Source organism: Melospiza melodia, chromosome 2 (genome assembly GCF_035770615.1).
Source record: "Melospiza melodia melodia isolate bMelMel2 chromosome 2, bMelMel2.pri, whole genome shotgun sequence".
Classification (NCBI taxonomy): domain Eukaryota; kingdom Metazoa; phylum Chordata; class Aves; order Passeriformes; family Passerellidae; genus Melospiza; species Melospiza melodia.
Genome location: NC_086195.1, coordinates 9,413,036 through 9,440,433, shown reverse-complemented (window position 1 = coordinate 9,440,433; position 27,398 = coordinate 9,413,036). Strand labels below are relative to the sequence as shown.

Sequence of the window (27,398 nt, the reverse complement as noted above, 5' to 3'; positions counted from 1 at the left end):
TTGCTCTTGCTCTTGCTTCTGCTCATTAGTTAGTTTAGCTAAACAGTTCAAATTGTTCCCTGGACTGTTTCTCCTTTCCTTTTTTTGGACCAACTCAAACCTGCTCTGGCCTGGACTCGGAACACCGAGAGTTTGCACCCTGTGGCCCAGCGGGGCCTACTCTGGGCAGCAGCTGCCCCAGCGCCGGAGGGACTGAGAACAGAGCGACCACCCCCAAGAGAGACTTTCTGAATTTGTCATCTTTGTCAGAGTGGTGAAAGAGTGGTGTCATCTGGTATTGTTCATTTTGTGTGCTGGGGCAGTGCTGTGCCTGTTAAATAAACAGGTTCTTTCCACTTGTCTCTGAGAAATCCCTTCCGAACGAGCTGAGGGTAGGGGATGTGTGGGTTTGCTTTCTGGAGGGGCCCCTTGTGAAGATTTTCTCCCAAATTTTCCCTAAACCAGGACACCACGTGTGGAACTTACAGCCCTGGCAGTGATTTTGTGCTACAATTGTACATCCCCTTACAGAGAATACACAAGGGGAGAGGCTTAGCTGGGGCTTTTATTTGCTGCACTATCTCTTTTCTGAATTCCAAGCCAGTTTCAAAGAGCTTGTCTTCCAAAGACTTGGAAGATGAATTCACTTGATTAGTTTGGTAATATGGGATTTTTTATGTTGATTTGGTAAGATAATCATGAAGGAAAGATTAGTTTGGTAATATGGGATTTTTTTTGCTTGGTTTGGTAAGATAACCATGAAGAAAAGAAGAAATGTGTCGGGCAACAAAACGCAGTTATGTATCCTGGTGTAAGGACTGGATGGTGTAAGAAAGAGATGGGATAAAAAAAGAAATGTACAAAATTTTTTTAACAGACCTTCAAACTAACAGGATCAGAAAGGGCGAATTGTTTCAGGAAGTGAACCCAAATCGCTAATTCTGTCAAGACTTTGGCTACATAGACAGTGAAAAATTAAAACAGCAGAGCATGGAGTTTAGGGTTTGTGTCTTCAAACTTTAGTTTTAGAAGGTTGCATCCATTTTTAAGTAGGAGCCTTACTCCTCTGCATCCAGTGGGGCACACCCAAAGGACAGTGTCTCGCCTGGTAAGACAAAAAATGTTTACTTGTTTGATTTGTGAAATGATTTTAAATCAGTAGGGGCTGGCTGAGCTCCCTGTACTTTGCCTCAGGCAGTTCCTGGGATAATGTCAGTGCTGTGCCTTTCAGAAGTGACAGGGTGTGAGTGAGGTGACAGCATGGAGAACAGCAAACACAATGCTGCTCTTTAAAAATGGAGAAAAGAAAAAGGGATTTGTTGACCCTGACACACTACCTCTAATTTCTCTAACAACACTGAAACAAATGGTAGCAGTGTTGTTTGAAAACTGAGAGGTGACAGGATGAGGAGTAAGAGCTGGCTCAAGAACAAGTGATGTCAAAACCAATTTAATTTCCACCTTTGACAGGTGACAGAGGAGGATTGGTTGCTGTCTTATAACTTGGCTGAAGTTAACCTTTTGATACTCTCTCTTGTTCCTTTCTAATAGGCTGACAAATTAGGGTAGCCCTGGAATAAATTCTGCCAGTGTGATTGCAGACCCACCTGGAAAATTGTAAAGCTCTCTTCTCAGCATGGACATTTCACTGTCAAAAAAAACCTCAAGAAAACAAAGACCAAAAAACCCCAAACAAAAAACAAAACAAAACAAAAAAGCACCACACGTACAAACAAAACAATCCTTTTTAAAACCAGTGATATAGAACAGAATATTTCCTGGCTTATTACTGTTAAATATTTTAGTCAAGGACCTTGATGCAGCAGATGGATTTGCCAGTTACACCTGCAGGAGACATAAAGCTGAGAGGTGCTCCAGGCATGCTGAAGGACAAGATGTGGTTTCAAAGTGATTCTTAGAATTACAGAAGTGGTTTGAAGGTAAAGCAAGTGATGACTCCCAATGGGCATGTGGAAGTGCTACATTTGGGAAAAAATGCAGCTGCAGAAACATAAAATGAGAATAAAAACAGCTTCTGCAGCTGTTCCTTAGGAAAGGATCTGGGTATTGTACTGGATAAAAGCTGAACATGAATCAACAGAATTTTCCACTGCAGAAAAATTGAGCATCACACATTGATGTACAAGCCAAATTATGGCTTATAAAGTACATTATAAAATCATCTTTTATGTAGAGTACCTGCCAATTTCTGTGTATCAGAATTCAGAAAAGCCACCTGAAGAAATTCAGAAGAAAATAATGAAACTTAGCACGCAGAATGTCCAGAGCAATAGAAGGAGTCACAAGTGTTCAGCCTAGGCAAGAGAAAATACCTGAGTTTTAAATCTACAGAATGTGGCTTACAGGCTGTTCCAAGGCCCCTGTTTGGGTAGGAAGAGTGATACTTAAATCGCAGTGAAAGGATGTAATTTAGATGGTGTGAATGTTGACATAACTCGGGAGGGTTGCAGAATGTTGTTTTACAACAGGTTGGATAAACCTCTCTTGGGATGATGGCATCAGTAAGGATGGTCCTGCTCTGGAGCTGAGAGATGAGTGAGGCAAATTCTCAAAGCCTGTGTGACCTCTGCTTCTCCTGATTGTGCTGCAGCTCTGTGAGCCAAGCAGTGGTCTCAGCAACCATCCTGACAATAAATTCTGGTTGAAGCCTGCCTTTAGGTTATTACACACCATGGGGTAATTTGCTTGCAAAGTGCTGAACTTTTCAAGTGTTAACATTCTGTCCATGTTGAGTATCTTTATTAAATTGAAAGCTCTCTCTCCTCTTCCTTTTTGTTCATATGCAGTGTTTCTGCAAGGCTTCATGACAGTTAATGATATGTAAAATGTCTTTTACATTGCTGGGAGTACACAGAGAGATAATCTTCTGTGTGGGCAGTGTGGAGATGGAAGTTTGGGAAAGGCATTTCAATTACATCATTGTGCATAGTTCTCATTTAAATTATTTCAGTTCTGCTTTTCTACCAAGTGAGAAATGCAGGGGAAATCAGGATTTTTAGGCTCTTTTAATTACATTTGATAGAGGAGCTGATTAAGCTAACAGGGCCTTTGACAAGTTGAAAAGGCAGAAGGCAAGGAAGAGAAAATAATACGGTGTTAAGAGACATTTATGTTTTATAAGTAGCAAACAAAAGGTAGGAAGAGGAGAAAAATCTTTTAGCTCTGTAGCACTGACCTACATGCAGTGTTTGTGTCTGTCAAATTGGACTGCTTTACCATGCTTTCCAAAGAGTGTTGGAACACTTTTATATTTGTCCTTCTGCTTTGTCCCTTTTTTAGCAGCCTTGGTTATGTTGATGTCTGTATTGACTCCAGCCCCTGCTGGGCTGTTCCATTAGCAGAGCCAGGTTAAACTGTTGTTGTGATGTGATGTCTGTTGTCATACAGACTGTGAGACCCTTAAAAGTCAGGGAGGAGTGTTTGTGAGCCCTTTACAATTTTGGTGCTGTGCTACTTCATGTCTCTGCTCCTCAAATTGTGCTCAAGAGTGTCCTTTAAGTTCTATTTAAGGTGATGGTTATAACAGTAGCTTGTACAAGCCCTTCTCATAGTCATGAATTACACCTGCAGGAAATGTCTACAAGATTTTCAGAACTGTTGGAAAACCGAATGAGTACATTTGGTGTGAGAGCAGAAGGTCTGGTACTGGGTCAAATTACTGCAGAAATACCTTGAATTACACAGATAATCCAGAGTGGTCGCAGAAACAATTTTGTCAGTAAAAAGAATGTAGGTAATATCAGCCACCTTCTGCCTGTTGCTTTGTTTAATACATTTTGACATTTCTTTCCTTATGAGCTTTTTGAGTCCTGCCTGTCCAGTCCTAACACGGGAGTTTGGGATACTTTCAGAACAGTGAAAGGGCATTTTGTCCTGGCATCAATGGGATCATGGCCTGGGATCAAAAGTTGTTATTGCTTTAAGAGTTATGGTGGATTTATGTCCAGCTACCAGAAAAAGGGGAAAAAATGGTGGCAAACTGCAAGCTTGCTCACTTTGATTTGGAGAACAGTAATTTCACTATGCCAATTTTATGAGTATGTGGTAAAACATAATATTATTATCTGAATAATTTTAAAAAACCCAAGCACAACATAGTTACATGATGATGGCTGTAGGGGTGAGACACCAGTTCATTTAATAATACAATCTCTTTTTTCATCTGTCAATCAGAACATCATCTGGCAACAAGAGAATCTGACTTCCATAAAGTAATACTTAGAGCATTTCATCTGTCATTTTTCCAGAGACAGACTTGCCTGAAAAACAGCTTCTGGTGATGGGGAAGCTTGTTACAATACATTAATTACATTCTGAAAAGCTTTAAAAAAAAATTTAGTGAATTTGAGGAAAGATATTTGAATGTGAATAGTGACAGAGGTTCATCAGTATTTTTAAGTACAACAAACAGGTTTATACGTAAGCCTTGTCTTACAGTTTAGAGTTACTGTCAAAGGATTTCTCCCTTGAATGTCCATAAGGAGAAAATTATTTAGTTGGATTTTGTCCCTCATAGGTGCTATTACCAGGGAAAATAGAAAGTCTCAAGACAAAGCATTTACGGGTCAAGAAGGATTAGAGCTAAGTCTTCAGTCAAACTCAGTTCTCCAGCTATGGTCAGAGAACAAGACAGTCCTTATCCATGTGATTTTGTTTGATATTTGTGTTTTTGCACTATTTGATGAGGTAAATCCAGCCTGTATGTAGTGATGCACTTGAAAAAGGAAGATTTCTGCTCCATTCCCTCCATGCAAGGAACTGAGGTCATCAGGAGCTTTCAAACATGGGTGTTAAAAGAGAAACTTTCCATTAAAGTATCTTTTTTTTTCCCTGCATTTTCTTATATTATGACCACTTTATGTTTTAAATTTGGCAGACAAAATGATCAATAGATTGAAGGAACTAGAGTTCTTCCAGGTGTCTTCTGAAGGGCTGATTTCACACCATGATGCTGTCTGTACTTCCCATTGCAAGGGTGTCTAGGTATCTGGGAGCACTGCCTTTATATGTCAAATGTCTAGTTAGCTCAAGCTATTACAGCAGAACAAAGCAGTAATGGAAAATTTATCTTAATCTCTGAAATAATTATGCTGTCTTAACATGTCATGAAAATTCATCAGAATCTCTTAGTAACATTTATTCCCATTAGGAGCCTAAAAATAGAGGCATTTCCAATGTTTTACTATGCAAATGCTTTTCAAATTTCTTATAATTTTATTTTAGTAACTTCTATGCAAGTTTGCCTTCTTTTCACCGGGTCAAAAAATTCTGTCTAATAGCCTCACAGCATAATAAAACTTACAGTGGAATTAATTTTTGTTGCAGATAATAATGTGTGGAGTAGAATACAAAGATAGGGATATGTGAGGGTATATGATAAGGGCTTTGCTATGTTCAAACATGGGCTGAATTTTATCCAGCCTTTGGTTTTGCTTTTTTTTCCCCACATCTACTTCCTGAGGAGGAAGTAAAATAACTTGAGAAACAGGGATGGAAAGAAGGTAGGCTGAATCTTTTGCATCTGCTGTGGATGTGAGATAGACAAGATGATTAAATGGAGAGGAAACTGTTTTACCAATGTGGGGCTTTGCCCTAAAGAAATAATTGAAAGTAACAATTGGGTCTTTCCATCTGAAATGGATTTTTTATTATTAACTGGGACATTTAACCATGAAGTGCCTCACAGAAATGAGAGTGGAAAATCTGAGTTTTTGAGGGGCAGGCCATAGGTTATGGGTTCTGTTTCTAAACTGAGCAGAGTGTCATTAATTTGTTTAGTGGGAGATCACAGAGGGGGAAGAAGCAGGGAACCATCCCTGCTCCCTCTCCCATGATGATGGGAGTAGGTGGATCAGTGATTAATGTAGAAGGACTTTAGCAGATACCTAAAGTATTTGGTACTCAACTGAACTGCCTGAATGTTAATCTTCCTATCTGTTCTGAGTGTAGGAAAGAGCAATCATGCAAAAATTGCTGTTATTAGAGTTTATAATACTGTTTTCCTTTTTTTCTAAAGCTACTGATTTCAGCATCTGCTAAACACCTTGGAAGGCCAGTCTAAATCCTATTTTGGTAGAAATTACACATGTTGTTTACCTCATGAGCTACATCTAACTGAGAAAGTACAGAAATGCATGCACATACCATGATCTGCAGTCTGCATGGACTTTGGGCCCATTTTGCAAACACCAAAGCCAAACCTGCAAGCACTGATTCAATGTGCTGTTGAGTAAATAGAAAGACAAAAAGGGTTCATTTTCTTTAGATAGAAAGGGTTCATTTTAATCCTGTATCTGAAATAGTGCATCTTTCTTCTATCTCAGCAGGAGAGAGACTCCCCTTGTCATAATTGCATGAAAATAACATTATTATTATTATTATAAGACTGTTTAATTCTTGCTCTTCAATTTTTTGATTCAGAATGTCAAATGCAATTATTAAATTCAATCTTCAAGTCAGAGACTTAGAAAATCATTTGATCTGAAGTAATTTCTATTTATGTGTAGAGCAAAATTTCTTTTAATAGGTACTCCTGACATGTATGAGTGATAAAGATAACATGAACATGAAGCCTTTGTGTGAATTGTTCAGCATACATGGAAAATATATTCAATACTAGAAATTCAAATCTGCAAAGCTTGGGGACTTTCCCGTTATTTCATTAGAAAGTGATATTTTTGTAGAAATGATCTGTTGAGTAATGACATTTTTGCAAAAAATGTTCTGCCAGCTGAATTAAGATCTGAAGACAGACAGTAACATCGATGGAAATAAGGATGAAGGTCTGAAGTGAGGGCTGAGGTCTCTTGTTTCATGCAGCACTCACAATGGCTGGATGTCAGTGCCTGTTGTTTTTTCCCTTTCACTGTGGATAAACAGGGCTGGCCAGAGGGGCGAAGCACCTGACTGAAGCAGGCAATTCTCCCTCCCTTTGCCATGTTTTGAGACTCAGCTGAGGCAGTTGTCTGTGTTTTGAGACCTCATTCTTCTGGTGAAGCCAGAGCAGAATGGGTGTGAGCCTCTTCAGAGCACCCCTAGCAAGGAGTTGGCACCTCATCAAAAAGGTGGATTTTAATAAGATCAGTCTAATGAAGCAGGTGGGCAGTTCAGTTTGGGGTCATTACCTGAATGGGCACAAGGTTCAGCTCTGCCGGTGTAGTGACTGTCGCACTCCTTTGCCTTCTCAGCCCTGAAAAAGGAATTTGCACCCTCCTCTTTCCTTGGGGCCCAATTTGTGTTTGCTAGCAATGTCCAGGAACATCCTTGGCTAAGCAAGAGGGCACAATCTGTGTAATTTGGGACTGTTTGATAATGGCAGCTTGCAGATAACAGAGATTATTAAGAGAAGTAGATTGCTTAGTTATCCTTTGCCAGAAGATAGAGGGACCAGCTGTTGTTGCCCAAATAAACTGATCTGTCCCTTCCCTGCAAAGCTTATGTTTTGAGGAAGATGAGTATTGGCTCAGTAGTTACACAGGGATGGCAAAGGAAGGGAAAGTCCTTCTGTGCAGTTCTCCTTCCTCACTGCCAGCCTGGTGCCAGCCTTTCCCATCTTGGAGGCTGCTTTCCTACCAGAGAGAGGCAGCAGAGGTTCAGGTGTGGGATGGATCGGGGACACAGAGAGGGAGTCTGAAGGTGAGCTCTAAGGTCCCATGCCACAGTGGAATGGAGGAGAGGAGGGCCCTCTCCCAGGGATGGATGCTGAGGAGAACCTGCCTCCACCAGCAGCAGCACTGCTGATCCTTCCTTGCACAGCCCAAAGTCCTCCATCTACTTCCATCCTGGTCTCCTTCCACAGCTGCCCCAGCCATCCTTTCCTTGTCTGGAGCTCCTTCAGTCTCTCCAGCCCCTAGACTTCTCCCTGAGCTCTTGATCCTGCTATTGCAGGCTCAGATTTCCACATCAGATCACAAAACTGCTGAACAGTAAAACGAGCATGCTCTGGTCTCGGCCACCCTTCCACCCAGGCTGAAAGAAGAAACACAAGAAGTTTCCTTTCCCTCATCACTGCTCACATCTGGCCAGAAAATGTAGGAGATGGCTCTCCAGGGGCTCTGTGGCAAAGAGCTGCCCCTCCGTGAACCACAGCACCCCAGGTGGTGTCACTATCAGGGCTGTGTGGAAACAATTGCAAGGTTTGGCTGTAAAACCTGGAGATCTGTGTGCAGCATTCTCCAACTCTGCTGAACCTGGGGGAAGATCACAGCTCCTTCAGGGTGTCAGAGCTTGCAGAAGGGTGAAGATGCTTCTCTGGATAAGGATGTGGGCAGTATTCTTTCTGACCTTGATCAAGTTAAGTATTTCTGGTAAGATACCAGGGATGGGTGAAATCTCCATCCAAGGGGAAAGCAGCACTTGTGGAGTTTTGTGGTCAGACTGGGTACTAACTGAGGAAAAAAACAAATTTACTGGCTAGATGATACTGCAATGTGATATGTCATTCACATTGCAATGGAATTTGATGGTGTAGTGAAAGGTCTGGAAGGTTTATGGTTCAATACAAAACATTAAACATGTCAGAAGTCTTGCAATAAAATAACTGCACAGAGAAGTAAGTGCTGTTAGAGAATTGAGAAAATACACATCTGAGAAAAAAACATTTGTTAAGCCAGCAGGCCAGGCATAGTTTCTAACGAAGTGAATCCTTTTCAGTGTTTGGAACCAACAGAAGTAATTTAAAAATTCCCAGTAGAAGCATAAAGATTTTATTTAATGCCTTTCACAATGACTGAGTGACCGTGATGATGAATTATGGAGGGCTTTTTCACTAGGAGTCTGCAACAACAAGATAAGGCAATAATCTATTTCTATGCTAGTGGACAGTTGATTTTTCTAATTTTTTTTTTTAGTGAGTCATAAAACATGCATGATTCATTAACAGGTTAGGACAAACTGATAATATTTGTCTTTTCACCAGTGTCAGGATATTATTGTGTAATTTTCAGTATTTTCTCAGGTAAGACTGCATTCAGGCATGACTCAGAAATAACTTAATAGTGAAGATATTGATCAGTGTTCTAAATCCATCTGTAGTAATTTTCATGCCCAAGGGACTGGATGATTTCTTCTCCAGTAGAGGTTTGAAAGTTTTCTTATTGAACAGTAAACAGGAACTGATTTAGTCTGGAGCTAAATCAGTTTTTAATGTTTGGGGGTTATTAGTTTGTTTATTTGTTTTTTACTAGAGTATTCATGATTAGTAGCTTTTAACCATCAATGGTGTGTAGTGAGGCAGTAGAAATGGTGATGCTGTGCCATAATGAAACTAATTCAGGAAAAGGCAAACAACCAGCATGAAAACATACCCAACAAAAAACCCAGCAATGCCAGTACAGGTTTTCTTAATTGCTAGCATAGGCAAAAGAATTTGAAACCAGAAAAAGCAGCATCATCCAGAACAGCAGCAAAGACAAATTTTCATTGCTCTGAGCTGCTAGCACTCAGCTAAATCATAGCAGCACTGCCATGTGAAGGAACTGCAGATAGTGTCAGCATATAAAACTAGAAATGAAAAATATATATGGACTTGGAGCAACCTCTCTGTAACCATATAGGGTCCATGAACTGCTGACTCATCTGGCAGGAGCTTTGGTGGGGAATTTTCTCCCTCAATTCAGTGTTGCTGTTTCTATGTCTTTAGTCATTTTGGAAATACTGGAAATTGTGACACTGAGTAGTTCACAAAAGACTAGGATGACAGAATGTTCTGTGTATTTTACAGAAATCTTGTAAACGTGGTTGGAACACGTTTTTGCCAAGTAAATTTCCATCTACTAAAAATTCCTTTCCATTCACAAAGTAAGGTAATATTTTTCTGTTAAGTGTTTTATTATTCCAAGCTCTACAATCAATCTCTCTACTCTTTATTTTGAACTGTGCAAATGTTGCCCAGAATTTGTGAGTGTGGCAGCTGATTGATAACTGCAGTAGCTTTGGTTGGCCAAGTTTGTTAATGTTCATGTGTCTCTGGCTTTTCTCATTTTCCTCTCACAGAGAGCTACGGATAGTGACAGGGGAATGGTTTTTTGAAGAGAGAGCAAAGCGCTTCAAACAATCAAATCTTGGAACTGATCTTGTCAGACAGTCAATCCTTCACAAATTCCCAGGTAGGGACCTTGAGAGGGAGATTTGCTTGTGCTTTATAAGTTCAAAACCTTGTTTCTTGAGTGTTTGACTTGCATTTTATTCCTGACTGAAATATAATCAGTATTTTAATCTTAATATTTTTATTTGTGCCTATACAGTGATATATGAATGAGTAATATTCAGGAAAGGTAAGGCCTGTATGAAAGAAGTATCTCTGTGGAGATAGGGAGCTGCTGCAAAACTCACTGTCCAAACAGGTGGAAAGTCACCGTCCAAAAACTCACTGTCCAAACTGAGAAAGTTTGTTCTCAGTTCCTGCCAGGAAGTTTGGCTGTATGGAGAGATCTCAGCCTGGTCATTTTTTTTGCCTTTGGCTCTCTTATTTGTGACAGTGGTGGGTAAAAATCCCTCAAATTTTCTTTTTCGACTCTGAAGAAGAAAGGTGAATTTGAGATCCTGTGCTGTCTGTTGGATCATGGGCTATATCCAGGCTACCTGGTATTCAGATTTTCCCTTTGCCCAAGTATCTCAAACAAGCTGCACCTGCACTTTTAAGTACAGTAAATTGTCTGTCTGTCTTGGCCAAGCACAGCCCAGTGTGTGTGAGCTGCTCTGGTACCTTGCAGGGTACCACAGGACCACTGGTGTAAGAAATTGGAGTTTTTCCTGAATGCTGATGGTGTGTACTCATTTAACTCCTTCACTCTGAACACAGAAGCTGTTGGGTAGTCTGTTTCAGATGCAGCATTTATGCTCAGCTTTATCCCCTAGCTTATAAGGGGAGGGACTGGTTTACTGCCACTGGAAAAAATTCCTGGTGCAAACTTGTTCCTTGGAAAATACAGACCTTGCCAATATCACTGTGCCTCAGAAAATGTAAAGGTGGCAAGCGTATAAATCCTTGATATTATTTCAGTGGTCACATTGGGTATGTCATTTTTTAATACTTGATAGATATATTGAAAAATCTATTTAAGCCATTTTCCCCATACCTTGCTCCTAGGTAAACAAACATTTTAATTATGAAGACATTCTTTCATTCAACACAGAAGATACTGTACATTTCAAAATTAAATATCAGGTCCTTTGGTTATTAAATATTGTCACTGAGAAATCTGGAAATGTAGTTCAAGAGCTGGTAATGAGGAACATCTCAAGCCAAAGTTTTATTTTATTACAAAGATCCCCCAAGGCTTTTTCATTATCTGTTTTTGTAGGTTGTTTGATGTGCTGTGTTATTTGTGCAGAAGTTCACCTTTTATTTTCTTCCTCCCTCTACTGCAGACACAGTTTCCAATACAGATGATGAAAGAACATTCAAAAATCAACCCCAAGAGAATGAAGAAAAGCCAGATGTACCAGTCTGCTCCACAAATGGGCACAAATCTGTCTTTAGCAGACCTAGAAAGATTGGGTAAATCCTTTGGTTTTGTTGTTGTAGGCTTTTATTTTGGTTTCTGGGTTTTGGGTTTTTTTGAAAATTGATAAATCTAAAACTAGCTGTATATGGCTGGATAGATTTTCTTTTGAGTTTTTCCAGTCTTCCACATCAGTGTCAAACTTCCTGGGATGAGAATCTGCCTTCGTTTAAAGGCATACTTACTGTAATTAAATTGCTGTTTCCTGGGAAATGCATCAGCAATTATCCTTAAGCTATAAGGTAGCAGAAAAAAAGTAAATTTTACTTTTGGATTTGTCTTGTTTCTACTCAGAAGTAACAGTGTCCTTAAAGGCAGGCTTGCCAGAGAAGCTAATGCAAAAACTAGCATTTGTAGGACCTGGTTTTAATGTATACTAGTCAGTTTGGCTCCCAAGTTTTCCTTGGAGCTTCCAGCTGTGCGAGTACAGCCTAAGAATGTGTGTGTGAGAGTGAATAAACAGAGGTGCTGCTGCTCATCCTGCAGGGTTTAACCCAGTTTGGCCTTTTGAGGGGCATTCACTCTCAGGGGACACAGCCAATGCATTGACCATGTGGTTGCACAAGTTTTGTCTGGACTTAGCTGGGGGCTGTTGGATGAGTGGGAAGAAAACCTGAATGGAATTTCATATCATGGCTGGAGCCCCAATGGTATTTGGAAAACTTTGTTTCTTTGAAAGGACGAGCAGAAATTTTATTCTTTTATCAGAAATCCTAAAGATAGGGCAGGTGGATTCTTTCCACATTTTTTTACTTCTAAGGAAAGATGAGTATGGAATAACCTGCTCCAGAGACTCCAGAAATTAACACCAGTGATTTATATCTCTTTAATATAGGGGGAAAGTGCATCAGAATGCTTCTGGCCTCTTAAACTACAGTGAAAAAAGAAACAGCCCAAGGAATCTTCTATAATAGATTTTGTTCTGAGTCATGCTAAGTGCTGGCTATACTAAGAGGGAATTAAAGTTTACTTTTCTAATCCTCCTTCCATTTAAATCCTTTAAGCAAACCAATTAATCATATTCCCTTACAAGAAAAAAATATTTTTATAATTTTTATTTAATTTAGTGCTGCTGTTTCTGTTTGTGGACAGAAATGTTTTTGGTAGTGACATTCCCCACAACAGAAACTTAATCCTACAAGAATTTGGCTTGCTTTTCCTAGTATATTTGGTGGCGTCTTTTAGAAATATTTCATTATTGTTCCTCTTGCTTGATTCTTCCTCCTTCAGGTTCCATGTGTGTGTATCTCATGAGTGTATTTCTTTTAGCAAGACTCTTTTGGGGCCAGCTGCTACTGACAGCGTAATGGGATAACTTTTCAGTCTATTGTGGTTTATAAGGTCATGAGAAATACCATTAGTTTGCAAAACTTAATTTCATTCATTTCTGTCCCATTAGGTCATGTTTTGCAGGATAAGGGAGAGATGTTCTGTATTTTTAGGAATGGCCTTTTTAGGGCTTTTGATGCATAAAATTCTAGAAATATTTAAAGAGAAAATATACATAGCATAATTTTCTAGAGAAAATACACACACTTAGTCAAAAATACTTTCCTAACTATAAACACTCCACCCCCCCGTTCCTCCCCCCCCCCCCCCCCCCCCCCAAAAAAAAAAAAGATTAATTTTCAGAAGAGGCAGTTCTGGTTCTAAGCTTGAATAGCAGGAATGTTTTAGTGTTTTGGTGTCTTAAAATGCAGTTTCCAGTAAATACAAAGTTTTTCCCCCAGGAACTAGTTTCATAACCAGACTTGGTGCTTTGTTGACCTTTATATCCAGAGTTGTCTATAGGGTAGATTAAATTACTGGACTGTACGCATCACAACTTTTATCACAAAATCTTTTTTTCCCTGTTCTCAACAGGAGGGTTATCAGGGCAGTTACCAAAGGAGAAATCACATATGGAAAGGATGAAGGTGAAAGGAGCACAGGCTCAGAGGCTGAAAGGCCAGGTCTGCGTGGAGGCAAATCAGCTGCAAGCTCTGAGAGGTGAGTGGAGTCTGGGACAGCTCCTGCTGGGACCAACCCAGGGCCAGGGCCCTGGGCTGCTCTGTCTCCTTGGGTGCTGTCTGGGAACAAACAAAAAACACCAAAAAACACCCAACAAGCAAAAAAATTGTCTCCACTCATGTTATCTTACTCTCCTCGTGTTCAGCTGGTGACCGATGTCAGTACGTTGGTTTTGTTTTCTGGATTTTAATGGATGAGTTGTGTTCATGTTACAGAACTGAGACTCCTTGGTTTTATTTACTAATGAAATATTAATTGATTGTAATTTATGTTTTCTTCTTCAAAGGTTGTTTGCCCTTCTCTTTCCATGACTATTGTCCCAGTCATTTTATAATTCTTCTGGGTTTAAGAGATCTCTGCTAGTGCCTCTGATGGCATTATAAAATTCCAGGAGCAACATTCCTGTCATGTCCTACCTTCAAAATGAAGCCAAAAACCAGCTCACTGTTTCCTTGTTCAGTTAGACAGCCATACTGGATATAAACCCACTTTTTTTGTTCAGGTGCACACACCTAGCAATTTTACAATTTGGATTAACAAAATAATAACAATTTGCTGTAAGTTCTAATAGCAATTTCCTGCCTCTAAACTAGTGTTTCCAAAGAGATATGCAGAAACAAAAGATAACAGGTAAAAGGAACATCATGGACTTTAGTATGCACATAGATAAACCTTCTTGTTCAGGCAAGAACTTGCTTCTCTTTGTTACCTACAATTCAAATCCCAATTTCTATATGTTCTGCAATATGTCTAAAGCTGATGGTGACAATCTTCTTGATTTCTTGTTGATAATTTGATTTCTTTTTTTTTTTCCACCGGGTGCTGCAGCACCTACCAGCCAATCCAGCTTTCAAGCTAGTTTTCATTAATCATTCCAGTTCACTAATTTTTTTCATTAAGCTTATTAGGCCTTCTATACCCTAGCAGACTCATACCTGACTTCTACGAGACCAGAAGCGGAATTTTTGCTCATTTTCTTCATTTTCATTGAATAGAGTAGAGGTGAGTGAAGGATCTAAGAGACAAAACCTCAGGAATCTGGTGTCTGTTATGATTAATACTGAGATTATGCAATATTAGTAGCTTTCTCTGAGAGTTTGCCAGGATAAGGACAAAGGGATGCTTGTAAGAGGTCTGTGCAGCTCTTTTTGAGTGTCAAACTACAAGAAAGTTATCATGCACTTAACCATAAATGAAACAAAATAATTTTGTTTGGGTGGTGGAATTCAGCACCTGATAAGCCCTCTGTACAGATTTAGGAGTGAAGTAGTCTATAAAGACAGCTTTTCTCTTTGATTGCCTTGCTTCACTTTCACATAAATAATCATCTTCTAGCTGTTTCTCAGAGCCAGAGTGCAAGACCTGTTAAATTAAGGGGTATTGAATCATTATCACTTCTTCTCTACTTGCCATCTCATTCTCACCTAGTGAAATTGGTGTCCTTTGCCAAAGCCCAGAGTAATATTGTCAAAATCGGAAGTATTTCACCTGCCAGCAGGGAAACCAAGAGAGAATTCTTCTTTTTTAATGTTTCTGTTTAAGAGAAGATGTATTGAGCTGGGAACAGGGAAACCCAGGCCATGAATTCACTTCTTCTCTTGGTTTATTTCTATTCCAGCAAAAATGTTTACTGCTGCATGCTGTAAATGTTTTTGCTGCTGAATGAACTGGGAGGCTGCATCAGGTCAGGATACTCATAGGAGAAATAGTGTGGAAATTTCAGGCTTGTTTACACAGGCACTCCACCCCACTGCACTCTGGTCTTGTCTAGCATGAGGAGAAGTCTGGCATAGTCACAACACTGTTTTTCTATTGTCTACTTAACATGTATAAAATGTGTCAAATCTCTCTCTAGTAGCAGACTGATATAAGAACTAAGGACACATTTTAAAATAATTTTTGTTGTTTAAAAATGTTTTAAAAGTGCAACAGATTACCCTTTCTTACCCTCAGTGTTCACATGGGTTTACCAGTATTTTCTAACAGAAAATGTTCAATGGAAAAATTTTCACCTGTTGTGAGGTTAGACAGAAACTGGAGTCTGGTGTGCTGGTCACAGATGATTTTTTGTCTCTTTTACTAATTTACTAGTACTTTTGTGCTAAAATACTAATTTACTAATTACTTTTACTAATACTAACTCTTTCACATTTTACTAATGTGAAACATCCAAGAAGACCTGTCCAACCTTCCTAAATTTCTACATTGGTTGAAAGAGTCAGCTGGTTTGGGTCTACAGTCATAACTGAACACCAAAAAACCACATCACCAAAAAAACTACATAGAAACAGGACAGTGAATAAGTGGGTGTTTTTCTGGAGATGGATGGATGGATGGATGGATGGATGGATGGATGGATGGATGGATGGATGGATGGATGGATGGATGGATGGATGGATGGATGGATGGATGGACGGACGGACAGGCAAGGATTTTAGAGTTTCTGGAGATAGTGCTGGCATTAAATTGCCTGTAAAACATCCAGAGATGTCATGTTACTGTCGTTTCCCTTGACACCAGTGGAACAGCCTGGTAGGAAGGTTGCATGAGTTGTCTCTCGTTCTGCTGGATGTGAATGTAGTATGGCTTGAACAGGGACAAACAGCTCCTGCAGCCTGGACAGGAGCTGCCCATTAAGGCATCTGCAGTTCTGCTAGAAGCACTGACAATACTTGTATGACTTGTATGTGTAAAGCAATTTTAATTCATCTTTGACTGTATTTTTTTTCCTTTCCAGGTGATCCCCCAGCCCACCAGGGCTCTGTTACTCTCGCAAAGTTAGCACAGCACTTTCCTTGCCATGGTTTGCTCAATGAGCTGGCTGGCTTTGCTCAGAGCAATAACCCTTCCCTCCTCTGTCTCCCCTGCAGAGGCAGCACGCTCTCCCTGGGCAGCAGCAGTGCAGGGGCTGCTGCAGGACATGCAAGGGGCAGAGGCAGCACTGCCAAGGCTTCCCTGGCACGCTCTCCCAAGCGCAGCATGACTGCGGATTGCAGCGGGGTAAGGATGGCACTGGGCTTGGGGAGCAAACGGGGGCACTGGGCTGGATCTGCCCTGGGAGGCTGGTTTGCAGGAGAGTAAGGATATGTGCTATTCACATACTCTTTGAACAGAGAGAGACATAATTCTCTCTCCCAGGATTTTTCCTGGGGAAGGCAGTGAGAAAGCTCAGAGAGAGGAGAGAAAACAATTCTTATCTCTATTTACTGTGCCTGATATTTGGCATGTGTGGAATGTGTTATGGAGATTGTTTACCAACAGGATTTGTTAATTGGACTCTGCTGATGGTTGTTTGGACTGATTGACCAATTAGGTCAAATTGGTGTGACATGTGTCATGACTGTCTGTCATGACTGTCTGAAAGGATTGTGGGTTTTTCTTTAATACATTAGTAGTATAGTTTTAGTATAGTATAGCATGTAAAATAATATGTTATAGCTTAATAAAGCAATTATTCAGCCCTCTGAAATCATGGAGTCATTGTAGATTATTCCTCTGGCTGAGGGTCAACCCTGCATTGATAAGGATGAGCCTGACAGAGAAAGTCTGATTTCTGCCTCAGTTCTGCTGTGGAGGTCCCTGCCAGAGCAGAACTCCTCGTGCTGTTATCAGTGAGGCGGTTTTTCGTTTGGCAGGAGTTTCTCTTTTGCCTAAAAATTGCTGTGGATGTCCAACATTAGATAATGAGTTACAGATTCTGAACTGGGAGTCACAAGGGATGGAATAAGCATTTTTGGAACTTTGGAGCCTTGAGTAAGTGCTGTAAAATAAGGATGATTTTCAAGCATGCACAATCTAGCATTCTCCCACTGACTGCTAAGGGGAATTTTGCAAGTCCAGCCCTTGCAGAAAATCAGTCCAAACTGATTTTAGTTTTTTCTGGATTTGGACACTGACCTCTGCATAAATAATTCCATAACACAAAATGTGTGATAAACATGTTATCAGAACATTTTGTCTCGTGTGCTGTTAGGTCTCTTGCAGGGTATTTACCATTAAAGTTTGGAAAAAAGGTAGATGAGTGTTTAGATCAGAGCCCTATTGAACACATCAATTTTCTTTCTAACTTCCAGATACTTAGTCTAATATGTGGTCTTTCCTAATAAAAAATTAAGGTAGTGTATATGAAGAGCAGTTTTGGGAGCTGTGAATAAATGAATAGTTGCTTTATTTATGTTCTTGTTGGCACATCAACTAACTTGCTTTCATGTGCATTAGATTTGTTTGAAAAATCCATTTCATTTAGATGGAGTTATGTTATTAGCTTTTCTTTTACAAGTAGGCAAGAGGTCAGAATGATATCAAGGATATTGGCTTTATTTAAGGGGTTATACTTTAACCCATAAATTTAATTTAGGGGTTAAAGTATAGGACATAATTTAACTAGTTCAAGTGCTTTTGGTTTTGCCCTGGCTGAAATCATTGTGCTAGTACAAAACACATCTTTTCCTTTTCCTTTTCCCTCTCCTCTCCTCTCCTCTCCTCTCCTCTCCTCTCCTCTCCTCTCCTCTCCTCTCCTCTCCTCTCCTCTCCTCTCCTCTCCTCTCCTCTCCTCTCCTCTCCTCTCCTCTCCTCTCCTCTCCTCTCCTCTCCCTTTTTTTCCTGATTTATCAGCTGAGTGAGCTTCTAATAGATTTGAGTATTTCTTTTCCCTGATACTTTACTCTGATTTTTCAGCTGCAAACTCAGAATGTAAGCAAGCATTGCATCTTTATGCTAATTTTATGCATCATCAGTGCTAAGCAAAGCAGATTAGACTGAAATCTAAATATATTTAGTAATAGACTGGATGTCAAAGGAGCTTTGGGCTCTGTAATCTAATGACAGTTATGCTTTTAATAAACTAATAGTGAATAAACTTAGATTTTGTATTTATGGCTTGTGCATTTTTCCTCTTGGACAGGACACAGGCTTGGAAAATGACATGATTATTCCAGCAAGTGAAAGTGTACCTGAAGATTTAGTAAAGAAGCACTGCAGGAAACCATCTGGAACACCTTCCATTGCAGTTTCTAGGATATCTTTGTCATCAGGCAAGTATTAAGTCTTTTTCTTCTTTGTGGCAGCCTTTATTATCACAGGATTATGCCCATTCTTGTGACTCCTCTCCTTTTGTTCTTGAAACATGTTGGAAAACCAAATGTTAGTTTCATAAACTTGTTCATTCTGAAAACACTTCCCTGTTACTAATCAAGTTCATACCCCTTCACAAGTTTTACATTAAAAATAGGAATCCTTATCCCAGAAACATTGGTACAACATTATTGTTAGGTAAACCACATTCTCTTAGAGTTGTTACAAGATTTCATTCACAACTGCGTGTTGTTTAGTTATTCTCTGTGTGTCCCCCCTGTATGAAATACTACTAGTATATGATATTACTCTGCTGCTGCTGTGACAGTGTTCACAGGGGTCTGAGGATGAGTGAAGAGATGAGAATCTGACTCCATGTTTCAGAAGGCTTGATTTATTATTTCATGATAAATATTAATTAAAACTACATTAAAAGAATAGAAGAATGGATTTCATCAGAAGGCTAGCTAAGAATAGAAAAAGAAGGAAATGATAACAAAAACTTGTGTCTCAGACAGAGAGTCTGAGCCAGCTGACTGTGATTGGCCACTAATTAGAAATAACTACATTAGACCAATCACAGATGCACCTGTTGCATTCCACAGCAGCAGATAACCATTGTTTACATTTTGTTCCTGAGGCCTCTCAGCCTCTCAGGAGGAAAAATCCTAAGGAAAGGATTTTTCATAAAAGATGTCTGTGACATGCTGCCATTACATTTCACAGCCACTTTGCCCAGAAGCAAATTTGGGAAACAATGTGTGGTCAGAGAACAAGCCCCTCACAGACTTCGTGTCTGTTCATTTTTATAAGTGATGCTCTGAACAAGTCAATCCATCTGTAATTTACCTCATTTCATTGTAGGCTGGTAGGTAGAAAGGGCTCACACAGGAAGGTGCTGTCACAGCCACTTTGCAGTAGTGGCTGGAAATCCTTTTTTTCCTCTCTGAAATGGAAGGCAGGAGCACCCTGCAGTTTTTTGCTTCCCCCAGGCACTCAGTCAGCTTCCTGAAGGGCTGATGGGGTGGGCTTGGGTGTGCAGGCTTCTCTCTGAAACACAGCAGGACTCACTGCTGTAGCTGGATTTAGCCCAAAGCAGGAACCCAGAGGTGCATCCCGCAGAGCTAATCCAAGGAGGCAATGCTCTTCACCTCAGACATTCCAGCTTGAAAGTGTCAGAGTTTCCCTGAGAGTATTGTTCAGTGCAACTCCAGGCAGAGATGTTACAGATGGCTACTTATTTAGGAAGCAAAAATTCCCCCTCTTCTCTTTCTAAATATATTGAAACAGTCACACAAAAGACTTATATGGGGAGGACTAAGAGGCCTTAGAGAAAGATTTTCTATGTCTTATGCTATAGAGTGGATGAGAGACCTGTAGGACTGAGAGAAACTGCTGGAGCTCTTGAAACTATTATTTTCCTCCTAATTTCTACACCATGAACACTGCTAATGACAGAAATACTTTCTACATCCCTTTGTATCCCCAGGTATTTGATTCTCATGCAGATGCTGGGGAGCTTTTAGTGGTGGTGGTAGATGTGGCAATCACTGTGAATACTTGGACAGTGAGTTTTGCAACATTCCAGGCAACTGGGATATACTGGGAGTACCTGAGCATTCCAGGCTAGCAGGCCTACCAAAGTCAAAATCTTGATGATCCATAGTATCAACCACAGAAGACATTTAAAGTAGATAAATAAATAGTACAGGGGTAAAATTATTGCCCAGAAGGCTGAGCAGCATCAGAAAGCATATTTCTTTCTCCATTTATCATAGTGATGTTCAGTTGCCATAGATTTGACAGATAATTAAAATATTGTTTTAATTTTTTTTGTTAAAAAAACATTGGGGTTGGGAAAATACTTGTATGGAAGATGAAATGGAATATTTCTGTAAAAACTATAGCAAACATTTAAATTGTTTTTGTTTCCCAGACCGTAGCAGATCTGAGATAGATTTGAGTGAATCTTTCTCTGAAGGAAACGAGGATACCCTGAGCATAAGAAGCAAATCTGTACCTTGTGCCTTAGATCAGGAACTGGTGAGTTATAAATATGGAAATTTTCATCTGGTGGAAATTCTCTTTGTTTGGACCAATGAAATCAAGTGTGTGTATCTATATAAAATGTGGGTAAGGCAGGACATTCTTCCAGGGATATTTAATGAGTTTTTTAATAGTGTCATCCTCTGAGTATGTTTGCTGTAGAGTGATTTCAATGAACAGTCATGGTTCCAATTTGTTGTTAATTTGCTGGGTGTTTGAGTTCACAGATGAAAGAAACCTAGCTTGAAAATAAATTCCAGGCACTAAATTGCCCATGCTCCAAAATTCTGTTAATTCATATTTGCATAAGTTTTAATTTTGATGCTGAGAAAGTTCATAGTTTGAAGGCTTTATTCTCTGTCTGGTTTGATTTTCCATTTTTCTGTATTTTAGCAGGAAGACCCAACTTTCTCTTCTGGCAATGTTGCTTGCCTTATCTTCCTGTTGACTCTTCCATACATCTCCATGCCTTTTTTTGTGTATTCTATGGACTCTTTATCCTGAAGGGATTCACAACTTCCATCTCCTCTTATGCACATATCCAAGACAGGCAATTTGCAGATGTGCATCAGTGCTATAAAAGAACATCCAAGCTTATTAATTATGCATGGGGGAGGGAGTTATTTAAATAATTCTTCACCTAATCACAGTTTATTCTAAAGTTTCCAAATGTGTTTTGGTAGCTGATGCATTTTGTCTGTTGTTATAGCCCCACCCTTCCATTTGCTCTTTCCAGAAGAGCATTGGCCATGGCAGATGTCTCCCCTTCCTGTGGTGTTGAAATTAGAGTCTTGGTAGAAAACCATGTGTTGGGATTTCCATCTTTTCTTGGATTAGTAGCAGCCAGAGAATGTGCCTGCAGTATTGCTTTGGGTTAATCTTTGAGGAATCAACAAAAGACCTTCCTGTGTGTCAGGGGTTGGTGGAAGAAAAACTTCAAAAAATAAGTGGTTAATTTTAAAATTGTAATAAAAAAATTGATGTGTTCTTTGTTAAGAAGCTGGAAAATAATGCAGAAGAAAAGCACAAAATAAAAAAAAATGCAAACTTTATATTCTTTATCTCTATTCTGCGCTCTAATTCACTGCTACAAATTAGATATTTCTCTGAGGCAGCTGCCAGGGATGACAAATCCAGAGAGGCTTTCCTTCCCTGTTTAAATGTTCTCTTCTTAATCAGAGATTTTGTTTTGTATTTCTTTCTTGCTGACTGAATGAAATTCAGATTGCATCTCTGCAACTCTGTAGCTTCTTTGCTAGCAGAGGAGGCCTCTCTTGTGGCATACTCTTGATTTAGCTGCTCTGAGTCTGGTGCTAATTCCCCTCTAAAATTCATTCCTAACAGGAGTCACAGATCTCTGCTTTTACCCATACCCTCACTTTCTCTGCTTTATGAAATGAATTGATTGCATTCATCAGCTTTTGTGTTACCACATTCATTTAGGGTAGTTTGTCTCACAGGAGTCCTTCAGAGTCTTCATATTTATTATGGAAGCAGTGTTTTGAGATAAAAGCTGTATTCCTGCTGGAATTTAGTTTATTTGATGTAAGAGACAAGAAGAAAGGTGTATGATGGTAACAACAGCTCCTGCAGCCTGAGAAAAGCTGGAATTACACCTCCTTCTTTTCCAGCTGAGGACCTTCAGTCTCCTGTTCCTGGGTGATAGGAGCTGACAGCAGTGCTATGGGAGATGCCACATGTCAATAAGATATGCAGGTTGCTGGAATTTATCAGCTGAAAGGATAGGAAAAGCTTTTAGCTACTTTGCTCCCACCTTTATCAGGGAAACCATTACCCATACAGAGAAATCAGCTGGAAAATTGAATGGATATTTGCTTCTCTATTTAATATAGCTTTTGATAATGAAAAGGGACAAGCCCCAAAACCCACATGGTGTGGTACAGATTTATCAAGGAGCATGGGGAATCAGCTAAATCCAGTGTTGTGTTCAAATGTGAGCGCATTTCTGGAGAGGTGTGTGTTGAATTCCTGACCAAGTAGTTTTCATTGCATGCTCAGCTGCTTTTTTTAGGAATAATTGGATGATGTGCATTTATTGCCCCCACTGGAGACCATCTGATTAATATCCTACAAGCTTCAACTTTAATAAGCTAATAGCAGCAACCAATTACATAGTTGCAATTCTGTAACAACTCCTGAGAAATGAAATCGTTTTGGTGCAAAATAAATTAAGAGTGTAAGTTAAATATTAAAGTAAATTGTTCTTTTTAAGTTTCAGATTTCTGCTTGCAGGCAGAAATTGGTATTCAGCACTTGTTAGGACACTGTGGAGCAATGTTAGAATTTGAGTGTCTAGACTGAAACACAAGATCTGAAAATGTTGCCTTACTTTTTTCCCCCCTCTGTTTAATTATTTTGCAGTAAAAATGTAGCATTGTTTATTTTCGAGTTCACTGGTACCCATACAACAGTGTAAAGAAAAGAGTTTTTCACGTATAGAATTTCTTCTTCTTGCTCCATAGGCAAGTAAGAAAGTTATATTCTTGTTCCAAATTTAAAGCTAGATTACATCACCTAGAATCTGATCTTTATGAGGAGAATAGAAATTACAGGTGGAGTGGTTTGTTGGGATTTTTTGTTTGTTTATTTCAGGTTTCTGGGAGATTTTACTTTTGAATGATTCAGCTATCTGTCTCCCTGAAATAGTTTGCTGTTGTGCCTAGGTCTCCAAGGGTTCTTCCTTTCATTTAGTTTAAGGTATCTATTATTTCTTTTTTTTTGTTTTCCTTCTATGGGGTACTAACAGTGCCTTCAAAAGATTAGAAAGATAAGAGACCAACAGAGCAAGCTCATGATAGGAACATGAAACTAAGTGTTTTCTTCAGTATGTAAATTTTGGTGATAGCTTGTTCTGATTTCCCTCTGCTCAATATTACATATGCAGTAACAATTGGAAAGTAGTATTAGAAAATCACTTTTAGGTGCTTTCATATCCAGTTCAGTGACTGGAGCAAAGGAGAAGAGATGTAACAGCCAAGTTCATGTAAAGTATGGCAAATGTGCTACAAATTTTTTTTTATGTAAACTGTGAATTCAACTCTCCAGCAGCATTTCTGCCTGCTCTGTTTTTGCTGATTAACACAGAAGTCTTTGAGACTCCTGAATTTTAATCCAGTATTTCTCTGGTTAGCTTCAAAGAGTGAGGGCAGCTAAGCAATAGGGAATGAGGTGGGTCAAAAGGTGAAGCTTTTATAGCTGCAAAGCAGATATAAGGAACTTGAAAAATCTGACTTCCATTAAAATTAAAAACAAAGTCTTTCAAAATATGTCTGCCATAAGGCTTAGGGAAACACTGAGATTTCCAAGCTATGCCTAATAGGATTATAATTGCCTGCTGGCATTTTTCCTGTTATTTTAAGTAAAAGTTAAGAGTTCCATTAGGACCACCAATCACATCTAAAGATTTGGTTTAGATTTTACTCCATTGCTGTGTTTAAATGAGCAATTATCTCTGTATATAGCTTAAAGCTTAAACTTATATAGCTTATAGCTTAAACTTCAGTCCTGCTTATTAAAACTCAAGCACCTATATGAAGCTATGCAATTACTGATTTTCCACCTTTTAATTATTAATACAATACAGAAATTTAATTACTTTTTAAAATGCTTATCAACTGGCTCTATATAAGATATGAAGTCTATGTGTGAAGATTTTCAGTTCTTTAACAACTGAATCCTGAAACCACAGCTGTCTCTTCCCCTTATGCTCTGTGTCTGTGCAAAGATGTGGAAAATGTGAACCAAAATTCCTTTACAGAACAGAATTTGAGTGCATCCAGCTCCATCTTCCTTAAGTGGAAAACTTGTGAACCAAAATTAAGTGACAGAGGCTGACCAAACACAGTGCAGAACACAACAACTAAAATGCCTGTTTGTCATTTAGGGCTATCTGGAAGAAACAGAAGAAGATATTGATGACATAGTGGCCTCTTGTTATCCAAGAAAGCATGAACATATGACAAGTGGATTATCAACAGTAAGATCTTGGGTAGAATACATGCATTGTCCTTCCACAAAAGACCATATTTCCTCCAGAAAGGAAATTGTTTCATATCATTTATCACATTCATCTTTCATTATATACTTGAGACACATCTCTTAACATTCAGATAGACTTTCTATTATAGTATTAATGCTGCTCAAAGCTAAAATGCTGTTCTCTGCAGGACATGGAAAGAGAAAACTATTTTGCGTATCATTAGCAGACTTCTTCATATGCTGGGGGTATTTTCAAGCTTACATGTGGAGAAGGCAAGCCAAAGGTGTTTGCAGTGTGTGACTGCTCAGCTTTGCAGAGGAGCACTTGATCTTAATTAAATTGAAACAGAGACGGGGCTGGGGGGGATGGTCCATCTCAAACTGCTCTCTGATCTTTCAGTTCTTGGGACACAAACATTTGTCTGTGTTTGTACACATCCCACTTCCATGGAATCATTGTCCCTCCCTCAGCTCGGTTTCTCTCATTCTTCATGGCATGATTCCAATGCCACCCACATCTGGAGAGTATTTCCCTTTACTGCAGGGGAGAGGTGCTTGGGGATTAGGTTGGTGACAATAAAGGGGTGGCGGCACCTGATGGTAGCAACAAAAGTGGTATAAGAAGGTTCTGCTGTTCATTATGCAGTCTGTTAATCACTGGGAAAGAAAATAGATAATAAAAGCAGCCTTTGACCTGTGTAGTTTATTGCTATCTGCTGTGTACCTCATTTTTGGGGTCTGTGGGCAACTAATAATACCTTCAGAGAATCCTCTCTGGCCACTCTCATTTATGGCTTTATGTGTCTAAGAATAGCTCTGGACTGCACAAAGCTGCCATGAAATCTATGTAGAGTGTGTGAGTGCTGAAGAGGATGAAGATGAGTCTGAATACTAAAAGGGAGGAGAAAATTTGGTCTATGACAATAACCAAAGAACTGTCCTTTCTAGAGTGCACCCCCATCAGTCTCTGTGCAAGGAAGGCCAAGGAAATCCCCAGTGAAGCTCTTGATCCCAAAGAAATGGAGTTGGCTGAACTTAAGCTCACAGAGCATTTTGATTCTTAGATCTGCTCTGTCAGACCATTTTCCCCTCTGGTTTTTGCTGTTCAGAGAGGCAGACACAGCACATCTGAGCACCTGTAGCCTGTGCACTCTGGGCTAATTGCACCCACTTAGCCCAGGCTGGCAGTGACTCACAGCCTCCTGTGCTTGCTGGTCCCAGGGATTTTATAGACAGAATGATTTTCATTTCCTCTGAATATTGATAGGAGGGTTGCAGGGGCTTAAGTGTTTTCTCTAATGAAGGAACTGCATTTAGAGATCCTTCCCTCTGTGCTTCAGGCAGCATTCTGTCCATGTGCTGGGTTTTGTCCTTTGCTGTAGATTTCCCTCTGACCTTTCTCTTAAGCAAAGTGCAGCCTTTCCAGGGCTGTAGGTTTGAGATAATCTCACATCTCAATGCTTCTGTTTCTCCTTATTCACCATGACATGTTTTTTAATGTCACTGCATGCAATGTTAATGGTAAAGTTGTGAATGGCCAGCTGCTTCTCCCTGCAATAGAAGGGCAATTTTACAGGTTCATTTCTTTATTCCCCTTTAACGTGTTACTAACATTTCCCCATCATATTTTTACCTTCACTTTGATTGTTTTAAGCCTTTGAGCCTTCTTGACCAGTATATTTTTTATCCTGTGCTGTCAAATGACTGTTAACTATTAAGTCACATTGAAATAATCTTATTAATGAACAGTAGACTCATAACTCTATGGTTTCCTTTCCCTTTCCTTTCCCTTTCCTTTCCCTTTCCTTTCCCTTTCCTTTCCCTTTCCTTTCCCTTTCCTTTCCCTTTCCTTTCCCTTTCCTTTCCCCTTTTTCACTTTTTGTTTCTTTTCTTTCTTGATTTTGAAATAAATATGGCTAGTCTTACAATGAATAATTGAGGAAAAGAAAGAAATATCACAAAGGATAAAATACACTTGAAATCTGCCTGCAACATGAATGAGCAAAATTGGAAGTGGAATGTGGCATTGAAGAGAAACTGTATCTCATTGTTAGTCTTCTATTTTGTGTTTTCCCAATGCTATTGCATGAACTGTTTTAAAAATTTAAAAATTTAGTTTTTTCTTCATCCTTCATCCTCCACATATTTATGTGGTGCTGTCAAGACCCACCACATCAGTGAGACTAAAATGTTACAGTGCTTTACTGCAGGAATAAGATATGATGCAAAACAAATATAATTCTTAGTGAGGTATCAAAATGAGACTCTGTGTCTTTCATATGTTGTTTGCTACTTACTAAATAAGAATATGAATATTTTTCTTAGGGATTTTACATTTATTGTATGCAATGTCCAGTGTAAATTCTACAGAACAGTCTGGGAGTGGGGGGCAAAAAGTGAAGTTTATCAAGTTTTACTAAATTTGAATAATTTTCTTCATGTTTGGCAAGCAATTCAGAAATTGTGTTTGCATGAATTCAAGGGTCAGGTGCCATCTATTTGTTTCAGATCTACTGTCATGGCATCTTTTAACTCAGCAATTTATCCCTTACTGCCTGCTTACATAAAGATTGAGGAAAAAAAAGTATTTGGATTAGAGAGAGAAGTGTTTGGAGTAGAAAATAGCTCATCCACCTCCTTGTATTGGTATAACCTTGGGTTTTTTTCTGAAGTGGGCATACAAATTGTTGCAGGGATAATTTAGGCATTTTTATAAAACACTGGAGTGGTTAAATCCCTAACATTGTAAAAGGATATTTTTATGTA

At 39.3% G+C, this 27,398-nt stretch overlaps 1 protein-coding gene across 4 annotated transcripts in view; it reads left to right on the top strand.

The window, feature by feature from the left end:
* SYTL5 (synaptotagmin like 5) overlaps window positions 1–27,398 on the top strand; it is an 83,396-nt gene that overhangs the window by 38,071 nt on the left and 17,927 nt on the right. For 2 of the 4 annotated variants that reach the window (XM_063182082.1, XM_063182081.1), the window contains exons 4-10: window positions 9,994–10,106; window positions 11,371–11,500; window positions 13,368–13,493; window positions 16,385–16,514; window positions 18,418–18,547; window positions 20,524–20,630; window positions 24,538–24,630. In XM_063182082.1, coding sequence (XP_063038152.1) covers window positions 9,994–10,106; window positions 11,371–11,500; window positions 13,368–13,493; window positions 16,385–16,514; window positions 18,418–18,547; window positions 20,524–20,630; window positions 24,538–24,630 — 829 coding nt within the window. The remainder of the gene's footprint in view (window positions 1–9,993; window positions 10,107–11,370; window positions 11,501–13,367; window positions 13,494–16,384; window positions 16,515–18,417; window positions 18,548–20,523; window positions 20,631–24,537; window positions 24,631–27,398) is intronic. The other 2 variants (XM_063182094.1, XM_063182088.1) reach the window with 1 other exon arrangement.